The sequence below is a fragment of the Mesoplodon densirostris genome, chromosome 9 (genome assembly GCF_025265405.1).
Source record: "Mesoplodon densirostris isolate mMesDen1 chromosome 9, mMesDen1 primary haplotype, whole genome shotgun sequence".
Lineage (NCBI taxonomy): Eukaryota > Metazoa > Chordata > Mammalia > Artiodactyla > Ziphiidae > Mesoplodon > Mesoplodon densirostris.
In genome coordinates, this window is record NC_082669.1 from 91,035,224 (window position 1) to 91,048,508 (window position 13,285).

General features: G+C 48.3%; 1 protein-coding gene across 2 annotated transcripts in view; it reads left to right on the top strand.

Moving 5' to 3' along the window:
• The window catches only part of STRIP2 (striatin interacting protein 2), a 43,700-nt gene that overhangs the window by 12,398 nt on the left and 18,017 nt on the right, over positions 1–13,285 (top strand). For both annotated transcript variants that reach the window (XM_060107810.1, XM_060107811.1), the window contains 11 exons: positions 131–199; positions 395–501; positions 1,243–1,370; positions 2,255–2,458; positions 3,686–3,921; positions 4,173–4,238; positions 4,925–4,988; positions 5,907–5,978; positions 10,088–10,162; positions 10,836–10,933; positions 11,392–11,518. In XM_060107810.1, coding sequence (XP_059963793.1) covers positions 131–199; positions 395–501; positions 1,243–1,370; positions 2,255–2,458; positions 3,686–3,921; positions 4,173–4,238; positions 4,925–4,988; positions 5,907–5,978; positions 10,088–10,162; positions 10,836–10,933; positions 11,392–11,518 — 1,246 coding nt within the window. The remainder of the gene's footprint in view (positions 1–130; positions 200–394; positions 502–1,242; positions 1,371–2,254; positions 2,459–3,685; positions 3,922–4,172; positions 4,239–4,924; positions 4,989–5,906; positions 5,979–10,087; positions 10,163–10,835; positions 10,934–11,391; positions 11,519–13,285) is intronic.

Genomic DNA, 13,285 nt, shown 5'->3' on the forward strand with positions numbered 1-13,285 from the left:
ACCTTAGACCAATTTCTTTAACTACATAGCCAGGGAATGGCAGGTACTCATGTTTGTGCATATGATAAGTGTGCAACACGGAGTAAAGAGGCCTTATGGGTTCCTGTTTTCTCCCTCATCCCTGTGGCAGCAACAGCCAGGCCTGTAGCAGTGCTCTTCGGAAACCAGCCATCTCCATTGCTGATAGCACAGAGCTCCGGTGAGTGGGCCTGCCCATGGGATTGGAACGGGATCGTTAGCAATGGGTTACCTTTGCCCAAGTTTCAGACGCACCCAGGCCACTAGAAGTTGCTAATTCCACTGGGTTGGGCCACCACAGAGACCATCCCTGAGGTCTCAGACTATAGGTTGGAAACTGCCTTGGGAACCTCTTGTGACCCTTCTATAACCTCAGGGTGCTGCTGAGTGTCATGTACCTAATGGTGGAAAATATCCGCCTGGAGCGAGAGACAGACTCCTACGGGTGGAGGACAGCCCGGGAGACCTTCCGCACTGAACTGAGTAAGAAGTGGCACTCGAGGTGCCTGTGGCAGAGGGGAGGCATAGCATCTGCCTAGGAGAGACAGACAGTTCTTCTTTTTTCTTCTTCTTCTTCGTCTTCTTTTTTTTTTTTTTTTTTTTAGAACTAACATTCCTTCTTTTAGGACAGAGATACTTTGTGGTGGGCTTGAGGGTCTGGTTTGATTGCCCCTGTGTCTATGAGCTAGGCCCAGTCATATGTCTTCTCTATATCTTGGTTTTGGTTTCCTTGGTTATAAATGGGAATAGTCATCCCTCTCCCATTCGATCACAAATCCCACATGAAAAAAATGAGTTGACTTACCTTGAAAATATGAGTTGGTATTGTCATCAGTCAGGGATAAGATATGAAGGCCTTTGGGATTTTAAAATATATACTATATTTGTTGATGTGGGAAAGTGAGTTGTGATCTACAAAATGCATTGAGTTCCTCAGCCAGGAAGCATCTTTATTACCGTTGATTATCTTTATTACCGTTACTTCTAGTTTGATATCCACCCCCAAGCTTTGGGAGCTATGCCATTTTAACTCCATGACCTCCCTTATCTTGCCCTCAGGGGGTTCACTCTGGGGGCTCTCTAAACCTCCTTCTAAGGACCAAGTACTCAGATTCTTTGTGGGAAGGTGAGTGCCTTCCTCAGCTTCCAGAAACAGGGTTACAGGGACTGCGTCTCAGCTGCTTCATCCTCACTTTCTCACTTGCCTCTCTCCACAACCCCCAGGCTTCTCCATGCATAATGAGGAGCCTTTTGCCCTTCTGCTTTTCTCTATGGTCACCAAGTTCTGCAGCGGTCTGGCTCCCCACTTCCCCATAAAGAAGGTCCTGCTTCTGCTCTGGAAAGTAGTCATGGTGAGTGACTGATTCACCCCTCTCCCATCTCATCAGATCAGCAGTGCCCTCTGCCACCTCAGTTTCTTCTAGTCTGGTTCCAGGAGGCTGGAGCTAGGCAGAAGAATAGGGCAGCTGTTAGCCAGTGGAGGGGCAATAAGGCTGTCCTAGAGAAATCAGATGTTCTGTTTCAGAGTAGGTTACCTATTTCTGTTGGACTGATGGGAGATGCCACTTTTTGAGTTGGGGTGTCATTGCACCTTCCCCTGATAGAGCTAATGTTTCATGGAAAGAACACTGGCTGAGAGTTGGGAGATCTGGCCTCTGCTGATACTGAGAAACCTCGGGCAATTCTCTGTGTCTCAGTTTCTCTAGCTGTAAAATGTGGGGTTGGTTTAGTGCCTGCTCTCCATCCAGATAAATAGAGGATTTGCTTTTAAAAAATGAAGTCCTCATAAGTGTGTGGTTGCAGTTTTGTTACTAATTATTCAACCCTATCCTTCCTCTGACTGGCTGAACAACATACCCTCCAGGCCAGGCCTTGAGTGATTCTGGGGGGTTGTAGTATCTAGATCTGCTCCTTAAAAGGGGGTACATTTTCCTGTTTTTTTCAGTGGAGGCCCCCAGTAGTCCTTTTCCTTATTTCTGGTGATGTTTCCAGCCCTGGGTCAGTAAATAATGCTTTATCCTGACCCCTGAGCTCTGAGGGTTAATAACCACCTCTGAGACTGGGGATGGTGACCATATTTTTTGCCTCCTGCTGTTTTATTACTTCCTAATTAAGGAGGGGGTCTGAGGGGACTGGAGGTTGTGGCTCTTCCTCTCCATCCATGCTTCCCTGACCTTGCTCCCTCTGACTTCCCTCCCTTCCTCTCTTCTCTGCCCCTTTCCCGTTTAACCCTTAGTTTACCCTCGGTGGATTTGAGCAGCTGCAGGCTCTCAAAGTACAGAAGCGGGAAGAATTGGGCCTGCCTCCACTGGCTGAGGACAGTATCCAGGTGGTGAAGAGCATGCGTGCTGCCTCCCCGCCCTCTTACACTCTCGACCTGGGCGAGTCTCAGCTGGCACCACCGCCCTCCAAACTGCGAGGCCGCCGTGGTTCTCGAAGGGTATGGACTAAAGCAGACAGTAGTGTTGTGACACTAGCTGGCCAAAAATCAAGATTCTAAGCAGCTCTGGATATGGTAGGAAAGAGCAGTAAATGAACCAGCTCTCCTGCCCCTGACTGGCCCTGAGACCAACCTGAAATCTTGGAGTCTATACTTCGGCCTCTATTCCCACGCCCTGACAGGGTCCTGGGCTGTCAAGATGTAACATTGTGATATCACATCATAGATCCATGTCTTGCTAAGGATCACTGGCCTAGACCTCAGTGCCTGGAGTTCCCTAGCACCCTGAACAACAGTTGGGGTATAATCCTGGGCATAGGTACCTGGTTGAGGCACTTTATCATTGTCTTCGCAGTAAGATTTACTCTGAGCCAGCCATGCTCTTATCTGGCCTTGGAACCAGAGGCTTACACTTACAAGATGACTGGTTAGGGTTCTATAGTCTGCATCCCTAGAAAGGTCACAATGACAAGTTGTGCTGAGAGCTGACCATGCTCCCATGAACTTACCTGCCTGATCTACTTGAGTTCACCAACTACAGGTGACAGGCTCAGACAGTCACACTCAGTAATCTAGTCTACATTATCTGCAATGTGATTTTTTTTAATCTTTATTCTTTTGTTTTATAAAGTAATGCTTACTCATTATAGAAAATTTAGAACAAATATAAAAATGTGAAGAAGGGAGAAAAAAAGTCACCCACAATCTTAACAACCAGAGGCAATCACTGTTAACTTTTTGGCCTATTTCTGTCCAACCTTTTTTTCTTTCTGTGACAAGATTTAAAATTCCAGACTTGCTTCCCTCTGCCTAGCAGCAAGCTTCTGTCCTCCTCTTCCTCAGTCAGCCAGCTGGTGTATGCTCACAGAAGGCAAACTAATTGAATGTTCACCTAAGTAGAGCATAATTTGGAAGGAAAGTGCTGGCAAAAAAAAAAGGCATCAGTGCTTTCTGGAAGCTAAGTAACTGTGACTTTGGGATTATCAGTGCTCTGTTTCCCAGCCTTTGGCGTGGTTGTGGGAGAGCTGCTTGCTTGCAATTGGGCCTGGTGGGGACAGTAGGGTTGAGATGGGAAGGGAAAGGTCTCACTAGAGATGGGTTCTTACTTCCATGTTCCCTGCAGTCTAGCAGCCTGTGGGTTGGGGTGGTCTCAGACAAGGATGCCCAGGGTGAGATCTCTGCACACCTTCCCTCTCTCCTTCCACCCACTCCCCTCCAACCCCCCAGCAACTCCTTACTAAGCAGGACAGCTTGGACATCTACAACGAAAGAGATCTCTTTAAGACTGAGGAACCAGCCACAGAGGAGGAAGAGGAGTCTGCTGGCGATGGAGAGCGTACCTTGGATGGAGAGTTAGACTTGCTAGAGCAGGACCCTCTAGTACCACCTCCACCCTCACAGGCACCCCTCTCTGCTGAGCGGGTGGCCTTTCCCAAGGGCCTACCGTGGACCCCAAAGGTCAGGTAGGTTTGATAACACCAAGCACCCTGAGCTTCGGGGTTTCAGTCACTGGAGGCCCAGGGTGCAGTGGTCTATGTATTCAAGGCTCAATAAGCTGGGCTGGGAGTCAGAACTCCTGGGTTTGAAGTTCCCTGCTGTCTTCCCCTACTGTTCCAGTTCTCCAACTGGAGGAGTAGGAGCCCAGTAAGGGTCCTTCTCTCAAGGTTTGCTTTTCTTCCCTTCTCTGGGATTTGTCTCTCCACCATCCTCTCAGACAGAAGGACATTGAACACTTCTTGGAGATGAGCAGGAACAAGTTCATCGGATTCACTCTGGGGCAGTAAGTGACTGGATGGCCAGAACTGGCTATAGAGTGGTTTTTAGGGGGCCAGGGGAGCGGGTGACCTAGAGTGAGAGATGTTGCCTGGTCGTGATTATACAACCCAGAGCCATGGGCAGCTCCCAGTGACTGCTTTGGGTTCTTGCCGTGGAGTTTTTTCCTTCCAGTTTCCTAGAACTTTTATGTTCTCATCCAGGTGTAGGACCTTGAGCAACAAGCCATTTCCCTCTTGAACATCAGTTTCCTCGTCAGAGTGTTATTTTATGGTCCCTGCAAGCCCTTCTGTAATGGGCCAGAATTCTGTGAAGAAGTGACATGGTTGGAACAGATCTTTCCCCATTCCCCCACCCTCTTGAATCCTCACTGGTCGCTACAAAACCTGAGAAACCATTGTTACTACCGTTTCACTGTCAAAAGTGTTGGGCAACATGCCCTTTTAAGTAGGAACCTGCTTCCAGACAAAGTGAGTCCCCAAAAGACTATACAGAAATCCTAATTTTCAGGGACACTTCTCTGTACCATTATTCTTTTTGTGTCCTGAAGCAACGATGGGGGACCTGGTAGCTTGCAGAGAAAGATCCAGGATACCAGATGGTGAAAGTGGCATGGTCCACATGACTCCAGGGGGTATTGGTAATTCTCTCTACTTTTGACCCTTATGATCTGGTGTGTCTTGCATTTCACAGGGACACAGATACCTTGGTTGGATTACCCAGGCCCATCCATGAGAGTGTGAAGACCCTCAAGCAGGTGACCAGGGTGGGCTCTAAGTCTTCAGGGATAGGGAGCCATCAAGGCAAGTTGGATGACTAGGGTCCTGGGTCCTGGGTGGTGCTCTTCCACCAGACACGTTCTGAACCTGTTATTCTGTACTTCCTCCGCAGGCATTTTGGCCAAAGAGGTAAAAAAATCAGGTCTCTCTGTACCTACTCAGTGTCCTACATTTAGATAGATGAACAAGTTCTCCTTTCTTCCTCTCATTCCTTTTCCCTCCTCCCACCCTTCTCTCTCTTCCCACTTATTGCTTCCTTTCCTTTCCTTCTCTCTCCTTAGAGGCTCACTAACTTCCACAGGCCCAGGATTGAGTAGCAGTCTGCTCTGTATCCAAAGTGTGTGTGTGCACGAATAAGAGTAGTCATTCCTTGCACAGACCTTGATCCCCACCCCACCCCATCATCATCACTCTGTACACACACGGACACACATACAGGCACATGCAGCAAAACTCTCAGGGCAGTGGTTCAGGGGCAAGGACCTATTCTTGGCTTCCCCTTGCATGTTTTTTTTTTTTTTTTTAAAGTCTGCGCCATGCAGCATGCAGGATCTTAGTTCCCCAACCAGGGATTGAACCCGTGCCCCCTGCGTTGGGAGCACGGAGACTTAACCACTGGACCGCCAGGGAAGTCCCTCCCCTTGCACTTTGGTTGAAGGTAAACGCTAAGGTATTTGCTGCCCTCCAAACATGGAAATATGGAATAAACACTGTATTGAAGCACTTTGCTGCTGTTCATGATGCAAAGGTATTAAGGCTCCTGCCTTCAAAGGGTGCGTGGTGTATTTGGGCTGACAGACCCATAAACAGGACATTTCCTTGTCACTGGGGAAATGATCGCTGGTACACATGTGATCGAGGCCCTCAGCCCCTTGTTAATGTCTTATGTTTCCCAGCACAAGTACATCTCCATCGCAGACATTCAGATCAAGAATGAGGAGGAGCTAGAGAAGTGCCCCATGTCTTTGGTGAGTCACGGGGATCCTGCACAGGAGGAAATCTGTCTGCAGTGCTGTCGCAGAACTCGCGTGCATGCTCTCAGACTCTTACTGTACGCTAGGCAAAGCAAGGTCTCTACTTTCACGATACATTAAAGTTGGAGAAAAACGATAAGTAATTAAGGAAAAAAGAAGACTTTCAGAGAATGGTAGATATGGTTAAGAAAATTTAAATAGGGTGACATATCATGTAGTAGACTATTTTAGATTGGGCAATCAGGGTATTGTAAACCTCTGAGATGGTGATAATTACCTAAGATCTGAGGTATAAGAAGGAGCTGGCCGTAAGAACATCAGGGGAAAGAGCATTCGAAGCAGAGCGAACAAACTTATTAAGAAGGTGAGAGCAAGCTCAGAATGTTAGAGGTAGTGGATGAAGGCTAGTGTGGCTGGAGCACAGTGGGGAGGGAGAAGGTTGTCTGAGATGGGGTCAGAGAGGTGGCCTGGGGCCACTTTACACAGGACATTTAAGCGAACATAGGGAGCTTGAAGTTGATTCAAGTGACAAAGGGAAGCCTTTGGAGATTTTAAACCGGGGAGTGACATGATCTATCTTTTTATAATAAAAACCATTGGCTACTTTGTAAAGGTTGGATGAGGAAAGAGTGGAAGCAGGGAGGTTGGGAAGCTCTTAAAATAGTCAAGGTGAGAGATGATGGTGTTTTAGATGGCGGTAGGAAGTGTGGAGATAGGGAGAAGTAGATGAATTTGGTTTATATTTTGGAGGTACAGCTGACAGCAGTTGCAGTTCAATTGGCTGTGGATAGAGAGACATAAAGGACAATAAAGAATAAGTACCGGGGCTTCCCTGGTGGCGCAGTGGTTGAGAGTCCGCCTGCCGATGCAGGAGACACGGGTTCGTGCCCCGGTCCGGGAAGATCCCACATGCCACGGAACAACTAAGCCCGTGAGCCATGGCCGCTGAGCCTGCACGTCCGGAGCCTGTACTCCGCAACGGGACAGGCCACAACAGTGAGAGGCCCGCGTACCGCAAAAAAAAAAAAAAAAAAAAAAAAGAGTAAGTACCATTTGTCAAGATGAGGAGTTCTGTTTTTTGTTTTTTTAATTTATTTATTTATTTTTATTTCTGGCTGTGTTGGGTCTTTGTTGCTGCGTGCAGGCTTTCTCTAGCTGCGGCAAGTGGGGGCTACTCTTCGTTGCGGTGTGCGGGCTTCTCATTGCGGCAGCTTCTCTTGTTGCAGAGCGTGGGCTCAGTAGTTGTGGCACAGGGGCTTAGCTGCTCCACGGCATGTGGGATCTTCCCAGACCAGGGCTCGAACCCGTGTCCCGTGCATTGGCAGGCAGATTCTTAACCACTGCGCCACCAGGGAAGCCCTGTTTTGGGGGGTTTTTTAATGTGTTTTTTTCCCCCTGTTTTTCTTTTTCTTTCATTTCTTTTCTTTTTTGTGGGTGGGGGCACCGTGCTGTGCGGCTTGCAGTATCTTAGTTCCCCAACCAGGGACTGAACCCCGGTCCCACAGCAGTGATAAGGTGGAGTCCTAACCACTGGACTGCCAGTGAATTCCTAGGAGTTCTGTCTTATCAAGGGTTCTATTTTGGTTGTACTAAGATTTAGATGTCCATTAGACACCCATGCAGAGCAGCCAAGCAATTAGGTATATGGGTCTAGAGTTCTAGAGAGAGGACTGACTTAGGGAAATAAATTTGGGAACTGTTGACTCATGGACAGTGTTAAAAGCCATCGAACTGGCTGAGATAACCTGAGGAGGGAGTAAAGATAGAGAGAGAATGGAACCAGGACAAAGCCCTGGGGCACACCAATATGTCAAGGATGGGATGATTCAGGAAAGGAGCCAAGAAAAAGAAAAACCTTCAGTGAGGTGGGAGGAAATCCAGGAGATTGTGATGCCATAAAAGCTAAGCAAAGAAAGTCTTTCAAGGCTTCCCTGGTGGCGCAGTGGTTGAGAATCCGCCTGCCAATGCAAGGGACACGGGTTAGATCCCTGGTCCGGGAAGATCCCACGTGCTGCGGAGCAACTAAGCCCATGCGCCACAACTACTGATCCTGCGCTCTAGAGCCCGTGAGCCACAACTACTGAAGCCCACGTGCTTAGAGCCCGTGTTCTGCAACAAGAGGAGCCACCGCAATGAGAAGCCTGTGCACTGCAACGAAGAGTAGCCCCCACTCACCGCAACTAGAGAAAGCCCGCATGCAGCAACGAAGACCCAACACAGCCAAAAATAAATAAATAAAACAAATAAATTTATTTAAAAAAAAAAGTCTTTCAAGAAGAAGGGGGTGATCAGCTATGTTAAATGTTGCTAATAAATGGTGCTTGATAAGACCTGAGGTGCCCATTGACTTTGGCAACATAGAGATAACTGGTGACCTTGATAAGAGCAACCTCAAGTGAAGTGGTGGGGCTGGAAGCCTAGTTGGAGTGTATTGAAAAGGGAATGTAAAGAAAGGAGGTAGACTTAGTCAACATAGACAAACCACATAGAAGTTCTGTTGTGAAAAGGAAGGTAGAAATGGGATGGTAGCCGAAGGAGGATGTGGGTCAAGGGAACGTTTTATAGCTAGGAGATACTGGAGTGTGTTTATGTCCTAAAAGATTGATCCAGGAGAAAGGAGATAATTATAGAACTGATGCATTCGATAAAGCAAAAGGGTGTGAGCACCAGCAGAGGGTAGCCTTTGATAGGAGCACGGGTGGTTCATCCTTCATGTCAAGAAGAAAGGTAGAGACTCTCTGATAGATTTGGTGTTGAGAAAATAAGGCTGTGCCTGTCTGATTGCTTCTGTTTTGTCCATGAAGTGAGAGGTAGGGTCAACAACTGTTGAGGGGCTGTGGGATGAGGGGATTGGTTTGAAGAGAGGGGAGAACGTATGAAATAGGCCTTTTAGAGAACAGCAATGCAAACATGTAGGATTGCCAGGGTTATTATCCATTTAAGCAGCAGCCGAGTTGTGTGGGATAGAAGGGGGCTGGTTACTCCTCCTTGCCTCAGGGTCTCATGGCAGTGACCCTTGTCCTGTAATAGAGCGACCTGTGGGGGAGGAAGGACTGCACTGGCCAAAGATGACAGTGGCCTGAGTAGCCTCTTGATAAAGGGCTACTCTGATAAAGGGCTTAAGTGGGGTCATCACAAGGACAGAGCTGTGCATGAGGGGCCTGGTCAGAAAGGAGGAAGGGATGTTGTAGAGGGTAGTGGAGAAGGAAAGAAAATAGTTTCCACCTAAAATTTTCCCTGCTTATACTCCTTCCTGCCTCTCCAGGCCTTTATTAACCCTCTCTATTGAGTCACCTACCTCTCCTTTCTGACTTTGGAGCAGCCCAGAGCTCTCAGATGGCCTCAGATTGACACCATAGGAAGTGCCTCTGTGTGGGGTGTCAGTTCCAGTGTCCCAGGCGTACCTGTGGCCTGAGCTAAGCCCAAGTAGTCTGAGCCAACTCCTTGGTGGGAGTTCTTTTTTTTTTGGCTGCATTTTTCGTTGCTGCCCGCGGGCTTTCTCTAGTTGTGAGCGGGGGCTACTCTTCGTTGCAGTGAGCAGGGGCTACTCTTCGTTGCGGTGCACAGGCTTCTGATTGCGGTGGCTTCTCTTGTTGCAGAGCACGGGCTCTAGGCGTACAGGCTCAATAGTTGTGGCGCACAGGCTGTAGAGCACAGGCTCAGTAGTTGTGTTGCACGGGCATAGCTGCTCCGTGGCATGTGAGATCTTCCCAGTCCAGGGCTCGAACCTGTGTCCCCTGCATTGGCAGGCGGATTCTTAACCACTGCGTTGGTGGGAGTTCTGACTCCTGACCTAGCAAGAGTGACATAGAAACAATTCTGGATTGATTCCAGATGATAGGACAACCAAAATCATAGATTCTCAGGGCTGGAAGAGCCCTCAGAGGTCATCCAGACCAGCCTACCGATCCTAGGAAGAGGAAATTATGTCTCAGAGAGGGAAAGTAACTTACCCAAGGTCCTACAATGAATCATTAACACAACTAGGTTAGGAATCCTGATCTGACTCCCAGATCTTTTCCTGCCACCCTCCACAACCAAGGAAACATAGGTTTTGGTCAACTGGAAAATGGCCTGGGCAAACTGTATGTTTCTTGCCATAGGGAGAAGAGGTAGTACCAGAGACGCCGTGTGAAATCCTCTACCAGGGCATGCTGTATAGCCTCCCCCAGTACATGGTAAGGAGATGACTGGGCCAGAGTTGCCCTTCTCAGCTGCGAGGAATAGATAGCTGAGAGCCCTCTTAAGTTGAGCCATCTGTCATTTGTGCTTGCTTCCTGAGCCTTCACCCCTCAGGCAAGGCATTCTCTGAGCTTTCCTCAGGGCTCCTCCCAGAGGAAGAAGGACTTGGCTATATTCCCAAGTCCTTCTTTGTGACGGGTGGAGAATGAGGTGGGATCCCTGCAGGATGCATAGGGGGCCCTCCTCCTAAGTAAGTGCCTTAGTCCCCCTGAGGTCTGCGGTGGACTCTGGTGTCCTAGTTGGCCTCAGGCTATGATGGTGAGGAGGCTGATGGTCTGAGGTAGAGGAAGGAAAACGGTCGGGGAGGGAGATCTTGCTTATACCTCCCACCTAATTTCTAGGCATTGCCCCTCTCACTCTGCTCCTTCAATCCTCTTTGGAAAGAGCCGTCTTGAAGCAGAACAGCCCATAAGCTCCCTTCTGGCTCCTTAGCCTCACAGGCAGGCCTGTCAGGACAGGGCACCTGTTTGCCCTTCTGGAGGCTGGGCAGATTTGGTTATTGAGGGAAGAACTTAGAGAAAGGCTTTAAAACATTTCTTTTAGGGCTGTTGAATTGTGGAAGAATAACCTTGTTGAATGGGGGGGATTTCCTCATTTTCTACTTCCCAGATTGCTCTACTTAAGATTCTACTGGCTGCAGCCCCTACCTCCAAGGCTAAGACAGACTCTATCAATATCCTGGCAGATGTCCTGCCTGAGGAGATGCCGTGAGTGCTTCAACTGGGGCAGCTGCTAAATATTAGCTACCTTGTCTGCAGGGTCTCTTTAGTCCCCACCTCACCTTGTTAACACTTACAGGGATTGTCTCCAAAGAGATCTCCTCTCTGCCACCAGTAGCCCCTTTCCACTGCAGTGCTCTCTGCTGTGCTCTTTTCAGCTCAGAATTGAGAGTCTGGAGGGTAACATCAGTGCCAGTTACTGGCTGCACATGTATGTGGGTGGACATTACCAAAGGATGAGCTTGCCAAAGGAGAGAGAAACAAAGAGATCAGAGGAGCTTTTCTCCTGACTCATAAGTGGGAACTCTGGAGGTTTCCCTAGCACAGTTCAGGTTTCTGAAGTTCTGGCTCTCTTGTGTTTATTGTATCTGACCCAAATACCTGGGTCCTTGTAGGCCTCGCTCTAAGGTCACCCTCTGCACTGACTCTTCCTTTCCCCGTTGTAGCATCACTGTTCTCCAGAGCATGAAGTTGGGCATTGATGTGAACAGGCACAAGGAGATCGTTGTAAAGAGTATCTCTGCGCTGCTCCTGCTACTCCTCAAACACTTCAAACTGAATCATATCTACCAGGTGAGCAGCTTAGAGCGCTTCTCCACATGTCTCAGGTGTCCTCCAGGTCCTGTCTTCCAAAGGAGGAACAAAAGGGCCTTTGAGGTCCAGCTAAGCATCTTTCAGCCTTTTCTTTGTCTCACGGAATCCAGATACCTGTTGCACAAGCTTGGGGTGGGAAGTGGGAAATTGTCCTAGAAAGTTGCAAATGTCTGTGTCCTTTGAACATTATCCAGCGGTTGTGCATAGGAATCCTTAGCTTCTTGGAAATATGCCCAGCCAGCTTTGAAGCAATGGATGACAGGATTCAAGCATGCCACAAAAAGGGGAAGTGAGGGAGTGCTGAGCATACTTTTCTATATGTGAAGCACTTTTTTAAAAAATTTATTTACTTTTAAAATTTTTGGCTGTGTTGGGTATTCGTTGCTGCTCGCAGTCTTTCTCTAGTTGTGATGAGTGGGGGCTACTCTTTGTTGCTGTGCGTGGGCTTCTCCTGTTGCAGAGCACGGACTCTAGGCGTGCGGGCCTCAGTAGTTGTGGCTCGAAGGCTCAATAGTTGTGGCTCACGGGCTTAGTTGCTCTGCGGCATGTGGGATCTTCCTGGACCAGAGCTTAAACCTGTGTCCCCTGCAATGGCAGGCAGATTTTTAACCACTGCGCCACCAGGGAAGTCCCGTGAAGCACTTCTCTAACATTTGAGAAGTAATTCTATATAAGACACACTTCTGGCTGTTAAGGGCTTTGAAGTTTTGTAAAGGATACAGATGTATAAATTAGCCAATTTTGGCGTGATAAGTGCTGTTATACAGGTAAGCATTGGCTGCTATGGAAACACCTAATCCAACCAGAGGTGGAGAAGATGTGACTTCTAACCTGAGTCCTAAAAAAACAGATGTTAGCCAGGGTATGTGAGTTGTCAGGGAAAGGTAGCAGGAAGCATTTCAAGCAGAAAAGCTAATTTTTGAAAGTCCAGAAGGGAGAGAGCAGAGTACCTTGGAAACTAATTAAATGTTGCTGGAGTTCTGCCTGGAGTGGAGGGAGTGGGGAGGTCTGGAGATACACGAAGCTGGAGGGGATGGCAGGGAGCAGATCATAATACATATGCTAGCACACAGTTCTGAGTACTTACAATGTGGCCAGCACTCTGTTAAGTTCATGTAAGATCTTACTTAATTCTCTCAACCCTACGAGTTGGGTCTTATTTTATTCCACTGAGGCTAAAAAAGGTTAAGAACCTGCTTCCCTATGAAAGCACTGTTTGCCATGCTAAAAAGTTTGGACTTGGTGCTCTGGATGTTGCCAGGATATAGGAGAACATGGGGGCAGTGAATGGATGTTCTCTGTGGTGAGACATGGAGAGGAGAGGGAGCCTTCTCATTCCTGCACAGGGCCTCTGCCTCATTTTCCTCCTAAGGAGTCAGAACCAAGCTTGCTGGTAGAAGAGCAGGACCTCAGAGTGCAGGGAAGCCCCTGCACGGTATGTGTCCATGGAAGGTTTGACTGTACAACCAGGATATTTCTCCACTTTCGTACATTCAGAGACATCTTTGGGTCTGTTAGGTGCCCTGAGTACTCACACTTCTTCTGCCAATGTTTGCCGAGCAGCAGCAGCGCTGGAAGGAGTAGGAATGGATGAGAAATAGTGCTCCTAGTAGAAAGAGAACTGTGTATGTGTGCTTCTGTCTGCTTCTTTTGGTGGGCAATATGTGGATCCACAGCCAAACAGGTGGGTGGCTTGATGCATCTTGCCCTGGTCCGTGCATCCTGACAAGGCTACAGACATGTCTC